Genomic DNA, 23,170 nt, shown 5'->3' on the forward strand with positions numbered 1-23,170 from the left:
TTTTTGGCCTCCCAGCTCCTATTGGACTGGACAAGCCATGAATATCACTGCTGGAGAGGGCTGACTTGACTAGGAGCCAAGTAACACCTCAGGCCACTGGGCAAATTGGAAACAGCAGGGATCTCAGGGTGGAATGAATGGGGAAGGCCAAGGTCTCCTAACTAGCTGAGGTTGAGATGCTGGTTGCAGATGGGTAAACTAGTCAGCACTCAATCAGGAGGTCTGGAGAATGAAACAGTTGGCCCCCTGTATCCTGAGGGTCTGGAAAGCCGTGTGCACACACCAGGCTGCACGAGAGCCGGAGGGAGCCCCGTCAACCCACAAATCCAAGCAAGCTGCTCAGCAGGAGGCCGTGTGCACACGTTGAGAAGACGCAAGAGGGACGGCAGGAAGCAAAGGCAGGTCTGGCTTGCAAACTGCCTGAGCACGGGCCCCTGGCACAGGGCCTGACTGACTCAGGGGTTTGAGCACAACCTGTGTGCCATCACTGGCCGACCCTGAAGCTAGGCTGACCCAGGGGTGACTCCGAGAGGGAGTCAGCTTAAAGATAATGAAAAACAATAACTTTCAAAAATCGAGCAGAGACATAAACAGCTGCACACAGTGGGGGAGAGAGACCCTACAGAGTCAGCTCAGAAACAACTAAAACAAAACAAAAATGCCGCCAGGACAACGCCCTGTTGTGGGGGGTTGGAATTCAGAGCTGCTAAAATTTATTATTTAAAAATGTCCATTTTTTTTTTCCAAATGTCCATTTTTGAGGGAATTCCCTGGGGGTCCAGTGGTTAGGACTCTGTGCTTTTACTGCCAAGGGCGTGGGTTCGATCCCTGGTTGGGGAGCTGTGGTCCCACAGGCCAGGCAGGAAAAAAAAAAAAAAGTCCATTTTTGAAAAAAAAAAAAGCAAGACATGCAAAGAAACAGGAAAGTGTGACCCACCCTGAGGAAAAAAGCAGTCACTAGAAACGTTCTCTCCAGGGGTCCAGATGCTGGACTTCACAGCAGTCAATAAAAATATGTTCAAAGAATTAAAGTGAACAGTGTTTGAAGAATTAAAGGCAACTATGATGACAATGACTCGCGAATACAAGATCTTAATGAAGAGACAAAAACTATAGAATAGAACCCAAAGTAAGTTCTGGACTTGGGAGTTCTCCCTGATAACCTGGGATCCCACAGTGCCCTGGGATTCCTGTGTCACGGCTCTGACTGCTGTGTGGCACCTGCCGTTTTTTGTTTTTTTTCCAAAATAAATATATTTATTTATTTATGGCTGCTTTAGGTCTTTGTTGCTGCACGTGGGCTTTCTCTAGTTACGGCGAGCAGGGGCTACTCTTCGTTGTGGTGCACGGGCTTCTCATTGCAGTGGCTTCTCTTGTTGTGGAGCACGAGCTCTAGGCGCACGGGCTTCAGTAGTTGCAGCACACGGGCTCAGTAGTTGTGGCTCACAGGCTCTAGAGCACAGGCTCAGTAGCTGTGGCACATGGGCTTAGCTGCTCCGCGGCATGTAGGATCTTCCCGGACCAGGGCTCGAACCCGTGTCCCCGGCATTGGCAGGTGGATTCTTTTTTTTTTTTAATGTCTTTTTTTTTTTAACATCTTTATTGGAGCATAATTGCTTTACATTGTTATGTTAGTTTCTGCTGTATAACAAAGTGAATCAGCTATACGTATACATATATCCCCATATCCCCTCCCTCTGGCAGGTGGATTCTTAACCACTGCGCCACCAGGGAAGTCCTGCACCTGCCTGTTTATGTGACTGTCTCCCCGACCCCACCTTAGCTGCAGAGGGGAAGGGACTGAGCTGTTTGCTCCCTGCATGACAGGGCGGGCTTGAACGCATGATGGAGAATGGCAGTGGTAAGGGAGCCAGAGAGCCCAGGCTTGCAGTCAGATGGTGTGAGGCCTGGGCAAGGTGTTTGCCTTTGCTTGGGCTTCAGTGTCCTCCCCTGTGAAATGGGACCCCTGGGATCTGGTGATGGGAGGACAGGGCCCCGGATACGGTGACGCCCCACACGGGGCCCCAGGGCCTCACAGTGCTTGGGGTGGCAGCGGACATTCACCACCACCCCAGGAGCCAGGAATGAGTCCACCAGAAGGCAAGACTTTTGTTGTAGGTTTAATTTATTACTGTTGACATCCAGTGACACTGACATACCCCCGCCGGGCCTGCGGACCCCTGGCCCTGGCGAGTCTGACCTGTCCAATAAAATACAGTACGAGGAGTGGACGGCTACACACATGCATCCACAGCTTAAACTACAGTGATTCCAAACTGCGGCCGAAACAGTACTGCCAGGGAAGGAAAAGAAAAACAGGTGTCGCGTGTTCCCCAATTCATAATTCTTTTTTTTTTTTTTTCTCATTTTAAACAGTTAATGCTGTTACAAACGCTACTGATGCCAGGACAGGGCCAGACACAAACAGTCCTACATCTTCTCTGCTGTATAAATATGGAAGATTTTCGTTTATACAGTTTTATCCCAAGTCTGAAACTACATCTGCTGCTACCCGTTACTGCTAAGGGCTCCACCATCTCAGATCTGGAACGAGCGGCTCGGGGTTGAGACTCTGGAATGTCGGGACTCAGTCTTCCTCGCTGCCACTTCCTGAGCGGTCCTGGAGGGGGGACAGGAGGAGAAAGCGTGTGTCAGCCCCGTCCTCAGGAGCACCCCGCCTGGCGCCGACCTCGGCTTTAGATGCACTCAACCACCAAGGCAGGCAGCAGAACAGCTTTGCCCTGCAGGGAGCGGGCAGCACTGGCTCCGTGAGGCTGGGTGCGGACTGGCCTTTGCCCTCATCCCCTGCTGCCACGGCCACACCCCGACGTCACTGTTCTCCCACAGACTGTCCCCTGCGTCCACATCGACTCTTCCTCGGGACGTGGGAGGCTTGCTGGGCCTTCCCTGCTCTGTCCCACTGTTGTTTGCCTGTCCCCGTGCCCCTGACTTGCAGCTTTAATTTTTATTTTTGTGGCCATGCCACACAGCTTGCGGGATCTTAGTTCTCTGACCAGGGATGGAACCCGGGCCCACAGCAGTTACAGCGCCAAGTCTTCACCACTGGACCGACAGGGAATTCCCCTGACCTGTGGCTTTAAAACCACCTTGGCGATTCCTGACCACGTAAAATCTCTGCTCTTCTGTATAAACATTTTCTTTTTTTTTTAAAGTCTTTATTGAATTTGTTACAATATTGCTTCTGTTTTTTATGTTTTGGTTTTTTGGCCACGAGGCATGTGGGATCTTAGTTCCCTGACCAGGGATCGAACCCACACTCCCTGCATTGGAAGGCGAAGTCTTAACCACTGGACCGCCAGGAAAGTGCCCTGTATAAACATTTTAAACAGCTTGGCAAGGGCCACAGAAGCCCTGCTGGATCAAGATGGGCAGATGGGGAGCTTTACAGCCCAGACCCTCCTCTCCAGAAACAAGGGCCACCACTCCCCGTGTTCACAATGTCATTAACGTCCCCATAAGACCATGGATGTCTATGGTCAGATTTATTCTGAGGCACCTGGTTTTTTTTTTTTCCCCTAATTAATTAATTAATTTATTTTTGGCTGTGTTGGGTCTTCATTGCTGCACGCGGGCTTTCTCTAGTTGCAGTGAGCGGGGGCTTCTCATCGCGTTGGCTGCTCTTGTGGCGGAGCACAGGCTCTAGGTGCGCGGGCTTCAGTAGTTGTGGCTCGCGGGCTCTAGAGAGCAGGCTCAGTAGTTGTGGTGCATGGGCTTAGTTGCTCTGCGGCATGTGGGATCTTCCCAGACCACGGCTCGAACCCGTGTCCCCTGAGCTGGCAGGTGGATTCTTAACCACTGCGCCACCAGGGAAGTCCCAAGGCACCTGGTTTTGCTGCTACTGCAAATAGCTATACAGGAAAACTAACGAGGGACTTTCTTGGTGGTCCAGTGGTTAGGACTCCTCATTCCCAATGCAGGGGGCCCGGGTTCCATCCCGGGTCAGGGAACTAGATCCCACATGCATGCTGCAACTAAGAGTTCGCATGCCACAACTAAGGAGGCTGCGTGCTGCAACTAAGACCTGGTGCAACCAAATAAATAAAAAAATATTTTAAAAAAGAAAAAAAGAAGACTAACGCTAAACAACAAAATGGTGCTTGTCAGGCTGTTGCGGGAGCCAGACCCCGTGTAATCCATTTGACCTCCTTGCTTTGTAGAAGTGGAGACAGGCTCAGAAGTGAAGTGAAATGCCCAGGCCCTACAGCAGGGAAGGGCCTGGCATCCGGGCTAGAGCCAGAGGGCAAACCCACTAAGTGGGTCTGCTCCTGCCCCCAGGCCCACGAAACTGCCCAGGCTTGATGCTCCTGTAGCTCTTCCCTGGTGTGCGGGGGACGGCAGCCTGTGCCAGGGGGCCCATCACCGAGACACCGCTCACAGCCCCGTTCATGGGGTCTGCTCCACAATGTTTTTATGACTGTGGATTATGGGACCTTTGTTTTTTCCTTGCTTTTTTTTAACCCACTACCATTATTTAGAAATCCTTCTAGACAGGCCGGAACAGAGCCACAAGCAGAGACCAGGGGTGCACGGCATGTGCCCCATGCAGTAAGGACACCATGGCAGCCCTGGCGGCTGGAGGGCCCTGTGCTGTGGGCATGGGGACCCGCTGGCGGCATCTCCGATCTCACCGCCTCCCGCCCCAACACTGCCAGCCCGAGCTCGGCAGCCCTGGTGTCCTGCGTAGGCAGCTCTGCAGGCTGCTGCAGCAGGAACAGGCTGGGATGCCCTGCCTGAAGCCCAGATGCCCACCAGCTCCAAGAGCACTGCTTCTAGGGTCGCGTGGACTTGGACTTGAGTCCCACGCCATATAATGCTGAGCCTCAGTTTCCCCATCTGGGGAGCGGGGGTGTTGGAGCATCCCCCCCCCCCACGGGGCCTCGTAACAGGGTCCAGCACCTGGCACAGGGTGGACGTCCAGTGACCCGCCTGCCCCAGGGCTCTGGGGGCTTTACCTCCTCCTGCTCCTCCTCACTGTCGTCGTCGCTCACCACCGGCTTGGCCCTGGACCCACGGCTCGGCCGCCGCCGGCCGCCCTTGAGCCGGTCCTGGGCCTTCTCCTTCCGGCCAAGCTTGATCTTCACTTTGACCGAGCGAGCTGGGGTGGGGACCAGGAGGAAAGAAGATGTGAGCTCGGGAGAGCATGGCACCTCGGAGCCAGGGGCGTCCGGGAGCCGTGCGGGTTTTGGATCCTCTCAGGTGGGTGTGACCCCATCCCCGCCTCCCCCCACCCCGAGGATGGGCTGCAGCCCCAGCGCGACCCCCCTGCCCCCCGCCCGCCCGCACTCACACTCCGACTCCGAGCCTTCCTCCTCGCCCTCCTCTTCCTCCTCACTCTCCTCCCCTTCACTGTCTTCCTCCTTCTCGATTTTCTGCCGCACGCTGGTGAAGACCGACTGTAGGACGATGGAGTCTTCGTAGATCTGGGTGGAAACACACGGGGCTCAGGTGGGGGGCCTGCTGGGGAGCTCCCCGCCCGCTGGGCCCCAGTCCTGGCAGAGGGACAGCTCAGTAATCCTTTCCCAGCCGGTGCCCGAGAGAGCACCAGGTTGATGAAGTGGTCCCAGACAAAAGGTCAGGCGTGTTCGTTCAGAAATAACCACACGTTCCCCCCTCCCTTTGAAGAATTGCACTGAGCGCGTTTTTAAAGGCTCTGAGAGAGTCTGCTGTAACATTAGAAAAGCGTGCCCCTCGTTGAAGCCAGCATTTCCCTCAAATATATGACTATCAGATCTCTTTTCCGAGAGGCACCCATCCCGACACTTAGGGAAACTGCTAGGCTAAGGCTGTGTGTGTACATGAATTCCATCCCAGGATGGGACACAGCATAGGATTCCTTTCAAGAGAGTCCCCGAGTGAATTCAAAACAGATTCCGAGATGTACGCAGACTGTACCCAGGGTCACCATGGATGGATGGCACCGAGTCTATTTCCTCTTTTTAGTTTGTTTTTATTTTCTGCTATTTTTTCAGTAATATACACACATTGCTTCTGTAATGAGTAAAATAGTCCAAGTTGGAGGGAATCTTTTTTAAAACCAGTCAATTCATGGGCAGGGGGTTGAGGGGCGTGTCACCCGGGGCTGGGGGCTGCTCACCAGGGAGCCCTCCAGGTTGAAGGTCTGCGCGTTCTGGCACAGCAGCATCACGTCCTTCTCTAGGTCGTTGAGGCTGCGGTACTTGTGGCTGCGGATGCGCTCCTGTGGGCGGGAGAAGCGGCCTTACCTCTGGGCCCCCTCGCGCCCGGCGTCCCTCTGCCTGACGAGGTCACGGTTGAACCCCCAGGCTCTGTGCAGACTCGGAGGCCCAGCTGTGGGTGCCGGGGGGGGGGGCGGGGCGCCCGTCACATCCTCAGGACCCCAACGGCCAACGCCTGGCTCCCTGCCTGGGGGGGCCCGAGGCCCAGGCTCGGAATCCCCCAAACGCCGACGTGGCATGTCCCTGCGGGGAGAACCCCCGCCCTCCCCGCACACTCGACACGGGGTTACCTTTATCTTCTTGAAGTCCACAGGCTTGCGGATGAGCTCGTAGTACTCGGGCAGCTCCTTGCGGGACGGCAGCTGGATGAACACCTCGCTGAGCTGACGTCCACTACTACTGTAAGGAGGGACACGGCGGCGTCACTCACAGGCCCTGCCTGCTGGGGAGCCCTCGTCCCCTGCCCGGCGCCCCCCACCAGGCCACTCCCCCATTGCTTGAGGACAGAGCCGGTGAGAAATTCAAAGCTGACTCGGGAATTATTTCCCGTACCTGTGCTGTCTTGTGAGTTCTGGAACATTCCTGAGGGGCAGCCATGCAGAGAGGCCCCTGATGCATTTGAATCGAGGCTCCGAACTCACCCAACTTCCTCCCACCGCCCCCCCACCCCAGCCCTGGAGGAAACAGCATCACGTGCCACATGCAGCAAAAGCCTTGGCACTTGAAAGAGGGAGAAGAATCCTGATTATTTATTTACGACGCAAAAATCAGTTCGCTCATGTTTGGAGCATCAAGTGCCAGCATCTTCAGAGGCCAGTTTCCCAAGCATACTGTGCACCTCTCACAGGCGGCACTTACGAGCGGTGAACTTCAGAGAAACTGGCCAGAACCCAAGGGAAGATGTCCCCCGGCAAGATGCTAATGGACGACAAAAGCTGTTTTCTAGTCTTTTCCAATGAGAAAGCGCTTGCTTTGCACAAGGGAGCAGAGGAAAGACGTGCCGTGAGCGGCCATGAGATGAGGAACCCGAGCACTGGGCCGCCAGGCTGTGCCACGCCTGCGCCCGGCTACGCTCGGGCCAGGAGCTCCGAGGCAACATCCTTCCAGTGCCTGGACGAGGAGGGGGAGAACAGAGAGACATCCACCCGCAGCCTCCCTTCAGCCTCCAGCGTGGCGATGCTGTCACCTGGCAACGCCAGTTTTAGACCCGCTAAATTAATGTTGCAGCCCACTAACAGGCTTGCACGTGGTGCCAGGGCCACGTGCTCCGTGCTCACCCGTGGCATCCACACAGGTGGCCTGGCCTCGGGGTGTGCGTGGCCCTTCAGGGAGCTCAGGAAGCGGGACTCTAGCGCCATCATACAGAGGGAAATTTCAGAGCAAAACCCTCTCACTAAACCTCTGGGGGAATCGCGTCCTTGAGGAATAAAAGGCCCACCTGGCCCGAGAACTGTTCTCTGGTGCAACGTGCTGAGGGCAGAGGGCCTGGAACTGGTCGTGTGTGAGGGAGGGCAGGGCGCCAGGGTCACGGGGGACTTTTAAAACCGCCCTCTCTGACGGTGAAGACCTCTTGAAAAGCCACTGCCGTAAGATTTTCGTTGCCAAAGTGCTAAGAAGTCATTTTTAATCCTTAGAAGTCCCCTGGAGAGCCCTCACCTCCCACCAGGGGCTGGCGCGGCCTTCCAGGCTCGCTCACTGGCGCCCCCCTCCTCGGGGCTGCTTGGCCCTCCAGGACGGGCTGCCCGCGACCTCTGATGCCAGCGTCCCCCTCCACCTGCTCAGTCACCTCAGAATCACCGAAGTGGCTGCTCCCCCAGGGAACACCGGCTCCCACCCTCACCTCCACATAAATGTCATCTTCCCGACACCTCATAATAACACGGATGACTGAGATGACACATAAAGGCACAAACCTTCAGTGCTTGCTCCTGTGAGCCTCCCTGACCTCCAGCACCTGGCCGAGCTTGACCTCCTCTTGAACTTGAGGTTACGGGATCCCACAGGGTGAGCCCCCAGGCCTGGCCTCCCCGCTCACCACTGTCGGTGAGACATGCCTCCTGCCTTGTGAGGCTTGCTCTGAAGAATTTTCTGCCAGGCAGAATTGTTGGAACTCCATCTCTGGCTCTGCTCTGTGTCCGGCCGCCTGGCAGCGGTGGGCACGCGAGTGAAGGAGCCTGAGAGAATCCTGAGGCTGTCAGGATCGGCCCTGTGACCCCAATTCGGATACAATGAAGCACCCATCATGGCCCTAATGCCTCCAGCCTGGCCTGTCACCTGGCTTTTGGCAACACCAGCAATGGTGGCTGCTGTTACATATGACAGTGACGTTATTTTCCAGCCTCTAGATGTCAGTTCCCACAGCAGGGATTTTCTTCTACCTCGTTCACTGCCCTGTCCCCATCACATCGGGACATGAGACACAAAGGGGCTCAGAGTGACCAGGGCCTTTCCTGGAGCTCCAATTCCTCCCACATCTAGCCCAGAGGTCATTTCTAACTGAATGAGGTTTGTGACCACGCGGTGGGGGAGGCCTTATCTAGTGTTCCAAGCCCTTCTCCTTGGAGCCCGAAGAGCCCTGGTTGGGACCCTTATTATTTAACCTGCCCAGATGGTCTCCTCCCTATGGGAATGTGCCCTCCCCCACACCAACTCAGGGTTCTGGTGGGGCTGCCCGTCACTGAGCCCCCACCTCTCCCCCCAAGACTACGGCGCGACCAAGCACAGCTCCTCAGCCGTCTGGTCTCAGTGACTGGTCCAGGCAAGAGCCTGGGACACAGCCAGCCAATAAGAGCCCTTCCCTGGGCCTTTCTACCAGGAGCTGGGGAAGCAAAGATCTTTTTTCTTGGTGTGTGAGGCCTTGAGGACGGTGCCCAGAGCTGTGTTTCACCACAGGGGTAAGGGGAGAGGTGGCAGGTGGCTCTGGGTCCTGAAAGCTAGACTTCACTAACTCCTCCATGGCCTCCAAGCCAAAGGAACCCCTGTTCTGCTTGCGGGGCTTAGACCTGAGCTCCTGATACCATAGAGCCCCAAAGTCTAAATGGACACATCCTCTGATGTGTCCTTGAAACAAAATGATAACATGTGAAGGAGAAACAAAGAATCAGAAGAGACAAAAAGCAAAACAAACAAACCAAACAAAAAAACGGACCCAAACCCCTGAACAGGACAGAAACACGGACTCTCAGAATCTAAGAGGTCATCCGTCGATATCCCATTCGAACAGATGGAGAAACCAGAGAGGTTATGAGAGCTGGCCCAGACACAGAAAATTGGTGGCAGGCAGGACCTGAGCACAGGTCCCCTAGGCTAAGTCAGGGGTCTCTCCCATCCTTTCCCATATACTGTTCTAGTATCTTTTTGTTGTCCCTTTTTGGGGGGGGGGGCCGCACCGCGCGGTTTGCGGGATCTTAGTTTCCCAACCAGGGATCGAACCCAGGCCCTCGGCAGTGAGAGCGTGGAGCCCTAATCACTGGACCACCAGGGAATTCCCCCCATATACTTTTCTAAATCAAGGGTCAGCAAACTTCGTCTATGAACAGCCAGTATAAACGTTATAGGCTTTGTCGGCCATACCACCTCTGTTACAACTACTCAACTCTGCCGTCGTTGCACCAAAGTGGCCACAGAGAACATGTAGGCCAACGGAGTTTGGCTGTGTTCCTCATTTATAAGAAACAATATCTGATTTTCATATAATTTCACATCATGAAATAGTATTCTTCTTCTGATTCTCTGAAACTCGTCTAAAAAAAAAAATTCTTAATTCACAGACTATACACATACAAGTGGTGGGCCCTATCTATATTTTTGCTAGTTTGCAAATTTGGTTTGTTGACCCCTGGTATGAATCCTGAAAATAACAGAAAGAATGTCTGTATTGGGGATGATAACATACTGCTTGATGCCTTCCATTCCTCACCCTTTGACCAGGGCAGACATTGCAAATGGATCAGAGCACTATCTCTTGAGCTCTGATAGCCTCAGGCAGGCAGAAGCAATCAACTAAAGATGGTACTCAAGACAGATCCTAGTTGCCTCCTCCCCAGTCCCTCAAGCCCCACTCTCCTTCCTAGAGTGCAGTTCAGACCCTCTTCCCATGACACCTCTTGATAACATCTTCTCACCTTGGGCCTATTTTCTCTTTTGACTCTTAGTCAGTGAACTGAGCCAGCAAGGGTCCTGGATATGAGAAGCTCAGGATTTTAAAAACTGACTTAGCAGCAGAACATTTATCTGAAACAGAATCTCAGATACGTGTATGTACGCCATACATGAAATTTGAAAATGATACAGTGAAACACATTAAAGAGGTATTAGTACAAAATTACTTTCCAGGTTCAATTTTTTGACCCATTACAAAGTCAAGGATATCTTGAGAATTAGAAAAGTGAGAAGTCTGGGGCAGATCCACTTACAAATACTTACTAAGAGCCTCCACCTGCCAGGCATCAACCCTTAAAAGATCAATGTCAGTGTCAGATTTATGGCTGTGTGGTACAGAAAAACTCCTGACTCACGCAGGGGTGAAAGGAAATGATATTCACCAAGGCACCTGCCAACAAGGAAGGTCTGCAGGCTGCCTGCCCTGCACTCTTAGCACGCTCTTCCAACAAAGAGGGAGGGTGGGGAAGCTTCACTGCAGGGTCCACGTGCTGAGGGCTGGACTGGCTGTAGGTCACAAAGCTGATTAAGAATCTCGTGAGCCAAAATTTCTAATGAACTGATTATTTTACAGGAGCCAATGACACACCTGGGGGCTCATGTTTCTTAATACAGTTCAACGATGAAATCCAAATCTCATTTTAAAGAAAACCTGACCACCCCCGCCCACCCCCGCTAAGCTGAATTTGAAACCACTTAGTTTGAAACCCTCATTCTGGAGAAGAGGGTCACACGGCAAGCAGCAGAAGCCAGATCATAATCCAGCCTGGCTCTCGGGGGCGGCATCTACTCCAAGTGTACGTTCCAGCTTCCCCAAGCCGACCTGAACGCCGCGAGGGCCAGTGCTGTGCTCTGCCGTGGCAGCTGCTCAGGGGTGTTAGCTGCGGGTGACGAGCACCGTTCATGGCACTGCAAGGAACACTTCTCAGGACCAGGGAGAAGATGAAAGTGAGAGGCACAGCAAGCCCAGGATCTGTGGCCAGGGGTGGGCGGAGCTGGTCATGTGAGTGCAGGGAGGCCCAAGGCCACTCTCTGCAGGGCTGAGTGACCTCGGTCTTGAGGAGCGTGCTTCCTGTTTGGAGCCCCCACGTTACCATCCGCAGCTCTGAGTACCGAGCGGCGCCAAGGCAGAGAGGCCTCAAGCTCCTTCTCAAGTGGCAGGGTCTGCAGGATGGCCACCCTGGGAGCTACGGGTGCCGGGGATCCCTGGACTGCCGGGACCAAGGGGCTGCGGTGTGTCTGGGGGTCGGCGGGTGGGGAAACCGTGCTGCCACCATCCGGGACCCACAGACCCACTTCCACACCTCCCCAGAGGCCCCCGCAGACACTCTCTCTTCCCTCCTCCTAACTTTTAATCTTAGTTAAATTACATTTTTAATTTAGTTTCTGAGTTTCACCTCAGAAGTTTGACACTTCTCAATCTGCCTTTCAATTCTTTTATCTAGCTGTCTCCTGGCTTCACTTTAAATTTTACCTGTGTTTTGGTAATTTCTCATTTATTTGACCTTGACTTTGGACCTTTTTATTCATCCTTTCCCCCTCCTCGTTTTTTTTCCCCCGGTTGTTCGGAATTTTCCATTTTACACCTCCTGCCTTACCTGTTTATCCTATTCTACTGATATTTTCACGCATGCTCCTCTACTGCTTCCTGAGTACAGACGCAGCACATGCCTGCTGAAATGCACCGAGCACTTCACAGGGTCTCACAGGGGACTCCGAGGGGGGCAGAGGGACGGGAGGGGCAGGCTGCCACCTGCTCACCCATATCTACTTGTTTCCGGAGTCCAGGTATCTATCTGTACCTCTCCTATTTTAAGCTTTTATGTAATTCTAGTTTTAAGACCCTTAAAACCAGAACCCTGTTTTTTGTTGTTGTTGTTTTGGCGTGCTCTGTCTCTACCATGGCGATTACCAGCAGGGAGTGAAGCGGGGGGGATGGAATCGGCCTGACTAACTGGGCAGGTGGGGCTTCTTCCCGCAAATTCTGTGGCAGGCTCAGAACCTCAGCACGGCTCAGCAAGGCCACCTGGGCTAATCCTCTCGTGGTTCTGAGCCCCACTCGGCTAGTAGCCCGGCCTGTGCCCACGCTCAGGCGGGCCCGGGGATTAATGATGGGATCAGCACTGTTCTCAAGACATCTCACCTCGGCGCCTCTCACGCCAGGCTCTGGACTCGGGGCTGAGCAGACAGCGCTGACCCCACAGGCGGAGGGCCGCCTCTTGCCCTGCAGTGCCCATTCCAAGCTTGGGCTCCCGATGAAGGGCCAGTGCACCCTTCCAAAGGCCGAGGCAGGGGAAGCCTGAGGCCTCCCTGCCCCCTCAGGAAAGGGCTCCCAGACCCGCCCACCCTCCACCCTCTCCCTTCTCCCCAGAGGCCTGTTCTGAAGGGCCTGGAGCCAACTGGGGTGTCCTCTCCTAGAGAATGTTTCTGCCTGACAACCTGCCCTGGAGCCCGTTACACTGCCCCAGATTTTCTTGCAAATCAAAGCACAACCATTCAACTGAAGAGCCATCTGCTTTTTGATTCAGGTGATGCAGGGCTCCTGCAAGGGCAGAGGGCAAGTGCTGATAGGGTTTGGGCAGTGGCCACCAGGCCTGGGTGAAGCTGCCACCGTGGATGTTGTGGGGCCCTTCGTCACCCACAATGGATCTGGTGTTGATCCCAGATCTCTGTGACACTCAAACCCTATGGTCCTTACAGGGCTGCTGCCTCCTGCTAAGAGGACAGGAGAAGCGGACCCAGAGGGCCCACCCAGTGGGGCTCAGCCCTGGGAGGCTTAGCCTGGGCGGCCTGTACACATCACCAACTTTCTGAACCATCTGGAAATAACTTATGAGTATCTCTTAAAAACAAAGATGTTCTCTTCCATGACCCCAGCTCGATGATCAAACTCAGGAAGCTTGGTGCCGATGCGCCTCCACTGTCCAACGCACAGTCTTTACAGCAGTGACAACTCTGCCCTGTAGCAGTTAACGGTCAAGCTCTACACATCAGCCAGCGGGGCACAGAAGGGGCTCTGTGGGGTCCTCTGGAGCCTGCCCCCTGAGGTGGCGCCTTCCAGCAGATGCACTTCTCTGAAGCCATCCTAAAGGCGCCACGGGATGCGCCCTGGAGCACACACCTGCTGACTGGCACTTGGAGACGGTGCCTAAATGCCTCGGCCACCAGCTGCTGACTCCCTCCGAAGGACCAGGGGAGAAGACACCCACCGGCAGCACACGCAGCTCTGCGACAAATCCCAACCTGACCCTGCAGCCTAACTTATTGGTGCGCTTAGATATTTTAAAGTGAAAATCCCTACTTCCAGCTTAATTCCTTAATTCTGGTTTCACTTCTGGCTGTTAACCCGAGGGTTCCTCCGTGCAGTTTTGGGATTTCCGACCACCAAGGAGAAGGCGCCCTGCGAGGCCCTGTGTGCGGGATTGGCCTCCGGGCCCCTGCCTGCACAGTCCCCTGGCCTGTGATGCTCCTTCCCTCCTCTTCCCCGGCGGGCCCCTGCTTTTCCTCAGGCTCTGCTTATGTGGCACTCCTCCCGGCGGCCATGCTGGACCCCAAGGTTGCCTGTGCCAGCCCTCAGTTGCGTAAAACTGCAGACTCTTCCAGCGTTTTCCCACCGTGACCGCACGGGAGGACGCGTATTTTCACCGCCACCCAGCAGAGGGTCGCAGCTGCGAAGGCTGGAGACCTCACAACTCCAGGGAGGGCCGCTCACAGGGTGCACTGGGGCCTCGGGAGGGGTGGGCCTGGCAGCCCTGAATCTGAACACACGTGAAAGACGCAAAAGCTTCCAAATCAGGACATTACCTGCGTGCAGATCAGGATGTACATGCAAAGGTTCTATCAAACACGACGGCACTGGTATTTTAACACAACTGGGGCGGGGGGTGGGGGGGGGTAGGGATCTTGAAATCAACACTCAGTAGCAACATTTGGAGTGGTGCAAATTGGGGGCGGGGCGGCCCTGCTCAGACTCAGCAGCAGAGGCATGGCCGAGCCGCTTCTCTCTGGAGTCACTGCTTCGAGGTGCAACCCACTCCCACCACGGTCACTGGGGGCAGGAACAGCAGCGCCACGGCCCCTGCTCAGCAAGGCAGGCTCCCCACTCTGAATCCAAACGCTGGCGATGTCCTGTAATCATTCTTTGGTGTCCAGGAAGAACCAAGCTGTTAACAGTAAGTTCTCTCCTCAGGATCCACATTTAACTCAAGTACAGAGTTCAGCTAATCATAGGGTTCTAGCAAGCAAATGGGATTTTTAAATCCACAGTTTCATTTTCTCTTCTGGAAAGGAGCAATCGGAAGTCTGAGACAAGAAAGTGCACGTCAGGCTACCTCTGGTTTTGTTCCACTCCTGTTCTCCTTGGTGTGGCGTGGTGGCCAGTCCCTCAGAACCTTCCAGGTACGTGACAGCTGTGTCATAAAGAATTTAACCTGGCCCAAAGAAAGGTCTGGCCTTTGCCCTTGGCTCCTGGGAGGCCATGTCTCTGCCCTTGAATGTCCTGCCTGGTGGGGTGCCTTTGTTTAGCTGGGGGCCTTTGGCACAGTCTAAGTGTGATTCCAGGCAGGGGCGTCGGGTCAAGCGGCATCGGTTCAACCACAGAGGGACTGGAGACGGGGCAGCCACGTGGGAAGTCGGCCGGGTATACTGACCAAGTTCCAATAAAAACCCTAGACACCAAGGCTTCCCAGGCTGGCAATGCTCTGTGCGCATCTTCTCGTAATGTTGCCAGGAAAGTCACTGTGGCCGGCGATTCCACGGGGAGGACGCTGCTCCCTGAGCCTCTCCCCTCGGCTGGTTTTAATCTGTGTCCTTTCGCTGTAATAAACCGTAACCGTGAGTACACCAGCTTTCAGAGAGTTCTGAGAGTCCTTCTAGGGAAATTATCGCACCTGAGGGTGGTCTTGGGGACCCTGAACTCTGCAGTTGTTGTCAGAAGACAGGGTGGTCTATAGACCGTGCCTAACCCTACAGCTGCATGAACCATATTGTAGTTTTCCCCATGGTTTCAAATTCTTATGTTTTGATAAGAACATCAAAAATGTGCATTAAGTAGGTCAAGTTTGTACCCAAACATCATCCCTGAAAGCATTTGCCATGAAGTAACGTTTCAACCAGGATGATGTGACTATCTTCCTGAGTTTATGTGCCTTGCTTGATCTCTTCCTGTGTGGCCACCAGCAAACCAGCGAGTGGAAGGACCTGCTCCAATTGAGAACCAAACGTTTCTCAAAGCCAGCGCGTGGGAGGCTTCCTGGAATGGTCATATTCTCCGTCCCACTTGTAACTCCTTTGCAGTTTCTTCCCAGTCTAACAGAGAACTCCCCGTCCAGTGGGGCCATCGTTCCAGGAGGACATGAGGTTTAAACATAAGCCATGCTTCAAGCCCTCCACGGAGGCACCACCACGTGGGTCTGACAGACCTGGGAGCTCAGCTCTGTGACTGCAGTGTCAGGGTTCTCACCAGGCTGGATCTCAGAATCCCTACCAGGATCTTGGTGTCCTGCCACAGGCCAGTCTTGACAAGATGTCCCTGAACCCTAAGAGCTAGTTTTAATTTATTGCCCGATTTATCACCCAACCTTGCATGGGCTTGAGAGAATGGCTGTTTGCAGCAGCCAGGGGAGCCAGCTTCTCTTCTGTCACGTGACCTTCAGCTAAGCACAGTGCCTTTTCTCTAAGTCATAGGATGACTAAGAAAGTGGACTGACACTTGACATATTTTTTTTTAGTTTGAAAATATCCAAGGCCTTATCGAGTGCAGGATGCCGATTTCAAGTGTCTACTATTTTTAAACCGAGGTGTAACCTACTACAGGAAAGTGCGCACATCTTATCTAGGTGTACACGCTGGTGAAGGTTTTCATGTGCAGACCAAGATCCCAACGTCCCAGAAGGCTCCCTGGTGTCCCGTCCCTGTCAATTCCGACTTGAGGTAACCACTGACCCATGCTCATCACCGTCGATCAGCTTAACTTCCTGTAACTGGAAGCGTACAACAGGTACTTTTCTGTGTCTGGCTTCTCTCACTCAACAAAGTGTCTGTAAGATTCTTCCAGGGAGTGGTAGTTTGTCTGTTCTCCTGGCCGTTAGAATTCTGTTCTTCGATGAGGCCGCTGTGGACGTGTTCTCCTGTGGGTGGACACTGGGCTGTTTCCTTTAGGGGAGTCGCGATCAAAGCTGCTATGGATGCACCTGTACACGTCTTCTGGTGGATGCATGCACTCAGGACTAGGACTGGAGTGGCTGGGTCAGAAGCTTTATCTGTGTGTCGAGCTGCAGAAGCCACTGCCCAGAACCACATGCGCCCACGAGCAGGGTGTGAGGTCCTACTCCTCCACGTCCTTGGTGGTGGAACTAAAAGGAATTTTAGCCCTTCTGGTGTGTGTGTGAGGAGGCACCTCACTCTCATTTTATTGTGCATTGCCTTCTCGTTATGACGTCGATGTGGTGATCCCGAGCACCTTTTCACACGTTGATTGGTCACTGGGGTATCTTCTTCTGGGAGGTGTCTGTTCATGCCTTTTGCCCATTTTAAAATTGAATTTTCTTTTCCTAGTCTGTGGCAATTTTCACCGTCTTCATGAGGGTGTCCTTTGATGAACAAATGTTCTTAATTTTAGTGAAGTCTAACTTGTGAGTCTTTTATGGCTAGTGGCGTTTCTGTCCTACTGAAGAAGTCTATGCCTCCTTCAAGGACATGAAGATTTTTTCCCATGTTGTACCTTTCACATTTATGGGTTTTTTAAAAAAGATTTATTGAAATATAGTTGATTTACATCACGTTTATGTCTGTAATCCATTTCAAATTAATATATGTGTACGGCGTGAGGAGGGGTCAATACTCATCTTCTCCGTATGGATATCCCAGTGATCAGCATGACTTTTTGAAAAGTCCATCCTTCCCCACTGACCTTCAAGGGTCTTCTTCATTTTGACAATGTTAAGGTTCCCTTGCAAGAATACTATTAGGAAGAAAACATCAGGGTCTATTATTTTCGTTGGATTTTTGCACATTCCATATTATAAATAATTGTTGGTCTACTTTTTTCTTTGTGGAATTTGCCTCAAAGGTGAAGTTGGCAAATGAGTTCAATATTTTGTTCTCAATACTGACACAAGGAACTTCCCCGGTGGTGCAATGCTTAAGAATCCGCCTGCCAATGCAGGGGACACGGGTTTGAGCGCTGGTAGTGGAAGATCCCACATGCCGCGGAGCGACTAAGCCCATGCGCCACAGCTACTGAGCCTGTGCTCTAGAGCCCGCGAGCCACAACTACTGAAGCCCGCGTGCATCAATGAAGACCCAGTGCAGCCAAAAATAAAATTAATTAATTTTTAAAAACCCCAATATACACTTAAAAAAACCCCAAAAAACAATGACACAAAACGTAATATTTTTAGGCCTAGCAGTTGAACTTAAATATGCCTCTTTTCCACTTCATCATTTGTTTCTCTTCCAATAATAAAGGATTCTTTTTAAAGAGCAATTTGTATCCTTTCTTGGGGTACTATAACCATCACCACCCCCTGAAATCACAGGCTTGGTAACAGTTTTTCCAAATGATACACCATGGGCTCATGCCTTGACACTATTCCCTCAGACAGATTAAAATTCTCCCCTACTTTGCTTGTGACTGACTGCAAAGCATTACTATGAATTCAAGTTGTAAAACCCTCCCGTTACGGGGACAGCCTCATCGACCTGCATGTAGCAGAAAGTGGAACAAGACACTGGGGGCGGCGGAAGGATGCCCCTGGCTGCCCTGTGCAGCTCCACGCAACCCACCCTGCGCTGGCACGACGGGCACAAGTCTCCTAGGAGGGCCGCGGGAGAGCCATTATTTTCTTCTTCTTACTTAAGCAGTACTCATGATCCACAAACGGATCTACAAAGCGGAAAGCATGCATTGTCTTGTGGTTGGCGTGTCTGTGAGGGCAGGGGCCCCTGTGCCTAGGGGGGAGCCTGGTCTATGTCTTCTCCACAAGCGGCTGACCTGTGATGGCCCAGGGAGACCACAGCCGGGGTGGGGCGGGGCGGGGGACTGTCTACAGAAGGAAAGCCACTGGCTCTCTGCTCCAGCCACAGGCGCCTCCTCACCACAGCCCACCAGTCACATGATCGGCCTCCATCACAGCACAGACCCCCTTCTCCCACACTCACCCTGCCACTGGCCTCGAACCCGCCGGCCACCTCCTGGACCACTTGTCCCCAGACCTGCCCTCCTCAGGGCTCCTCTTGAACGTCACCTCCCCTGCCCTCTCACCACGGCTGACGCTGCCTGTCTTCCCTCTTCCAGGACGTTAGTGTCACGTCCCACGAGGACAGAGGCTCCGAGACAGAGACTCGACCGGAGTTTGTGGAGCGACTGCCCGGGCAGCGGGCTCGCCGGCTCCTCCCAGAGGCCCCCGCCCCCCGCTTACCTGTCCTTGTACTTGATCACAGCGTCCACGATCTTCTTCATCTTCTTGGTGAGGTTGGGCGGGTTGGGGGAGAGCTTCTCGGCAGGCGGCCGGCCACGCTTCTTCTGCTTCTTGCTCTCATCGTCCTTGTCGCGGCTGCGGGTGCTGGTGGTCGGGGTGGAGGGGCCGGCATCGCTGTCCCGCTTGCGCTTCCGCGACGATTTCTTCTGCCGGACCTCCTCTTCGATCTCCTCCAGCGTGCCCTCCTCGATGGCCTTCAGGGTCAATAGTGGTAAAAATAGGACAGCCAGCACCGAGGTCGACAAGCAGAGGCCGCGGAGCAAACCCGGGGGCCTGGCTGGGGCGGGACACATGCTGGGGCTCCGGACGGGCTCCGAGGGCACAGGGGCCGTGAGGGCCAGCTCTGTCTTCCCGATGCCGGCCCACCCAAGCCCGTTCTTCGCAGATAAATGGCGTATGTTACACATTTAAGTGTCACAGCCTCACTGTGCGAAGCCTGAAGAGTGGGCTCCTGTAAACCCTCCACCCAGAGGTGACCCCGTCAACACTTCTGCTCTAGACCACGTTCCATGTTTTTAAAAAACTGTGGTAAGATACACATAACATAAAGTCAGCCGCTTCAAACACTGTCAAGGGTGCAGTTCAGTGGCACTGGGAACGCTCCTGCTGTGCAGCCGTCCCCACCCTCCACCTGCAGGATGTCCCACCTTCCCACGCACATGTGCACAAGCGAGGCAGCGCTGGGATCGAGCCACATACCACATCACGACTCATCTTTTTGCTTACTATGTCCTGGATATACTTCCTCTCGTTTTTCTGCAACATAATTTTTAATGCTTATTTAATAGTATTTCCTTATACAATGGGCCTTAACTTAACTTCCTCTGTAGTTGGGCATTTAGGTTCTTTCCAATTTTGCGGGGATGGGTGGGTGGGCTATTCTAAGTGCCGCCATAACTGACATTTGTCTTTCTTTTAGATAGATTCCTGGAAGTGAAACCGCTGAGTTGAAGAACATGAATGTGAATGTTAACTTTAAAATAGTTCCAATGTATTAATTCTCAACGATAATAACTAACTTGCATGTTTTAGCCTTGAACACAAAGTGATGGGAAGCCAGCTTTCTAGGGGGGCTTGGAATCAGAAACGGGACTGGGGCTTGGACCCAAACGGATGCACTGGTTATTCATCTCAGTTACCGGCTGCATCTGAGTGCAGGTACGGGGCCAGGCACTGAACACAGCCCCTCATGGAGGGGAGACAGTAATACACAGCCCACAAACATGGTGACAAGTGTGCCGAGTGCCAAGAAGGAGGGTGAGAGGTGCTCTGAGGATGGTGGAGCAGATGTGTCCTGGTCAGGGTTGGGGAGAGCTTCCCAGAGGTGGGCACTTAAGCAGATCTGAAGGGTCAGGGCGGTGGAAGGAGGCATCCAGGCCAAAGGAACAGCATGGAGGGCATAGAGCAGACAGGAAGGACTGAAAGGAGGTTGGCACGGGGGAGGGCACGCAGTGGGTCAAATGGTGTCCCCTCTAATTCATATCTACCTGGAACCTCAGGATGTCATCTTATGGGGTAATAGGGTCTTTGCAGATGTAATAAGTTAAGAACAGAGATGAGATCATACTATATTAGCGTGGGCCCAAATCCAAGGAGTCAGAAAAGGCTGTAAGAGAGATACTGCAGACATCCATGTGAAGGCGGAGGCAGAGACTGGAGTGATGTGGCCACAAGCCAAGGAATGCTGGGGCCACCAAAAGCTGGAAGAGGCAAGGAAGAAGCCTTCAGAGGGAACATGGTCCTGCTGACACCTAGATTTCAGACTCCTAGCCTCCAGAACTGTGAGAGAATAAATTCCTGTTGTGTTAAGCCACCAAGTTTGTGGTAATTGTTATAGCAGCCCCAGGAATCTAATACTGGGGTCTCTGGTCCTGTGCCCTAGACATGCAGGTCAGCCCAGAAGGGCAAGAGCCAGGCACATTCTACAGGGTTTGGGAACATATGGCATCAGAGTGGCTGCCAGAAAAGCGGTGCGAATTACATGTCCACCACTAAGACAGAGGAGTGTCTGATTTGGGTAAATATCTTTTTTATTAATGTAAATTTTATTGAGTATGATATATTAAAAAAATGGCATGTGCTCAAATGGGAAAGAATAGTCTTTTCAACAATGGTGCTGGGACAACCAGATAGCCACATGCAAAAGAATGAAGTTGGACCCTGACCTCACGCCATACACAAAAATTAACTCAAAAACGATCAACGGTAGACTTCCCTGGTGGCGCAGTGGTTAAGATCCTCCTGCCAATGCAGGGGACATGGGTTCGAGCCCTGGTCCGGGAAGATCCCACATGCCACGGAGCAACTAAGCCCGCGTGCCACAACTACTGAGCCTGAGCTCTAGAGCACAGGAGCCACAACTACTGAGCCTGTGTGCCACAACTACCGAAGCCCACGTGCCTAGAGCCCATGCTCTGCAACAGAGAAGCCACCGCAATGAGAAGCCCGCGCACCGCGATGAAGAGTAGCCCCCGCTTGCCGCAACTAGAGAAAGCCCACGTGCAGTAACAAAGACCCAACGCAGCCAAAAATAAATAAATAAATTTAAAAAAAAAAAGGAAAAAAAAAGAAGGATCACGGACCTACATGTAAGAGCTGAGACTCTAAAACTCTTGAAAGGAAACACAGGGGTAAATCTTTGTGACCTGAAAGGAAATACAGGGGTAAATCTTTGTGACCATCAACTGGCAATGGATTCTCAGGCATGCTACCAAGGCACAGGTGAAAAGAGAAGAACAAATACATTTGACTTCATCAAAATTTTAAAATTCTGTGTTTCAAAGGACAGCATCAAGAAAGTGAAAAACAGGGGCTTCCCTGGTGGCTCAGTGGTTAAGAATCCACCTGCCGATGCAGGGGACACAGGTTCGAGCCCTGGTCCGGGAAGATCCCACATGCCACGGAGCAACTAAGCCCGTGCGCCACAACTACTGAGCCTGAGCTCTAAAGCCCGCGAGCCACGACTACTGAGCCCGCATGCCACAACTACTGAAGCCCGCACGCCTAGAGCCCATGCTTCGCAACAAGAGAATCCACTGCAATGAGAAGCCCACACACCGCAACAAAGAGTGGCCCCCGCTCACCGCAACTAGAGAAAGCCTGAGCGCAGCAACGAAGACCCGATGCAGCCAAAAAACAATGAATAACTAAAATAATTTTAAAAAATATGTAAAAAGAAAGTGAAAAACAAAGACAAAAACCACCCCACAGAATAGGAGAAAATATTTGCAAATCATATATCTGATAAAAGACTTTAAAGAAGATCTACAAATGGCCAAAAAGCACATGAAAAGGTGCCCAACACCATTAGCACCACCACCCCACCCCACCCCACCCCACCGGAAGCAATTCAAAACCACAATAAGATACCACTGCACACCCACTAGGATGGCTAGAATCAAAAGGCAGACAAAAAGTATCAGCGAGGACCTGGAGAAGCTGGAACCCTCCTGTGCTGCTGGTGGGAATGTAAAATAGTGCAGCCACTTTGGAAAACAGTTTTCGTTCCTCAAAAGGTTAAACAGAATTACCATTTGATCCACTCCTAGATACACACCCCATAGAAATCAAAACACATGTCCTCATAAAACTTGTACACAAATGTTCACCACTGCATTATGCACAATAGCTAAAAAGTGGAAACAACCCCACGGTCCGTCAACTAATGACTAGATAAACAAATGTTGTATATTCTTATAATGGAACATTATCCAGCCATAAAACGAATGAAGTCCTGATATATGCTAGAACCTGGATGAATCTTGAAAATATTTTGCTAAGTGAAGAAACTCAGACATCAAAGGATCACATAATGTATGATTTCATTTATAGAAAATTTCCTGATTAGGCAAAATTATTGAGACAGAGAAGTTGTTTAGCGGATGTCAAAGGCTAGGGGGAATAAAGGGATGGGAAGATAGCTGAAGAGAAAACAGTTTCTTTTGGGTGAGAATGTACTGAGCTTCATTTGTGGTGACAGTTTCACAACTCTGTGAATATACTAAAAACCACTGAACTGTACATCTTAAACAGGTAAATTCTGTGGTATGTAAGTTATTCCTCAAAGAAAGGTAGGAGGGAGAAAGAAATGCTCACCAATTATTATTATTAGCACGTGGGCAGCTATTTTTTTAAAGGGCACCCATTGTCTCAGTAATGCCGGGCTGGCAAAGGCCCCACGCGAGCCGTTTGGGACTGTGGTTGGGCTGACGTTCCTTCATCCGAGGTTCTCTTCTGGGCCCTGGAGCCCTGGGCTGATGGCAGGGAATGAGACACCCCACCTGCCCCACCCGAGGTTCCGTGGTTCCTGGCATG

The 23,170-nt window shown here is 52.5% G+C and overlaps 1 protein-coding gene across 9 annotated transcripts in view; it reads right to left on the bottom strand.

The window, feature by feature from the left end:
* Nucleotides 1–2,107: 2,107 nt before the first annotated feature.
* SMARCA4 (SWI/SNF related, matrix associated, actin dependent regulator of chromatin, subfamily a, member 4) overlaps nt 2,108–23,170 on the bottom strand; it is an 87,125-nt gene continuing 66,062 nt past the window's right edge. For 6 of the 9 annotated variants that reach the window (XM_061190462.1, XM_061190465.1, XM_061190464.1 and 3 more), the window contains 6 exons: nt 18,797–19,050; nt 6,506–6,614; nt 6,116–6,217; nt 5,309–5,441; nt 4,974–5,116; nt 2,108–2,620 (listed from right to left, as the gene is read on the bottom strand). In XM_061190462.1, the coding sequence (XP_061046445.1) occupies nt 2,588–2,620; nt 4,974–5,116; nt 5,309–5,441; nt 6,116–6,217; nt 6,506–6,614; nt 18,797–19,050 (774 nt within the window). In that variant the 3' untranslated portion in view covers nt 2,108–2,587. Of the gene's footprint in view, nt 2,621–4,973; nt 5,117–5,308; nt 5,442–6,115; nt 6,218–6,505; nt 6,615–18,796; nt 19,051–19,555; nt 19,613–23,170 lie in introns of all 9 variants that reach the window. The other 3 variants (XM_061190467.1, XM_061190463.1, XM_061190469.1) reach the window with 2 other exon arrangements.

This window comes from Eubalaena glacialis, chromosome 4 (assembly GCF_028564815.1).
Source record: "Eubalaena glacialis isolate mEubGla1 chromosome 4, mEubGla1.1.hap2.+ XY, whole genome shotgun sequence".
Classification (NCBI taxonomy): Eukaryota; Metazoa; Chordata; class Mammalia; order Artiodactyla; family Balaenidae; genus Eubalaena; species Eubalaena glacialis.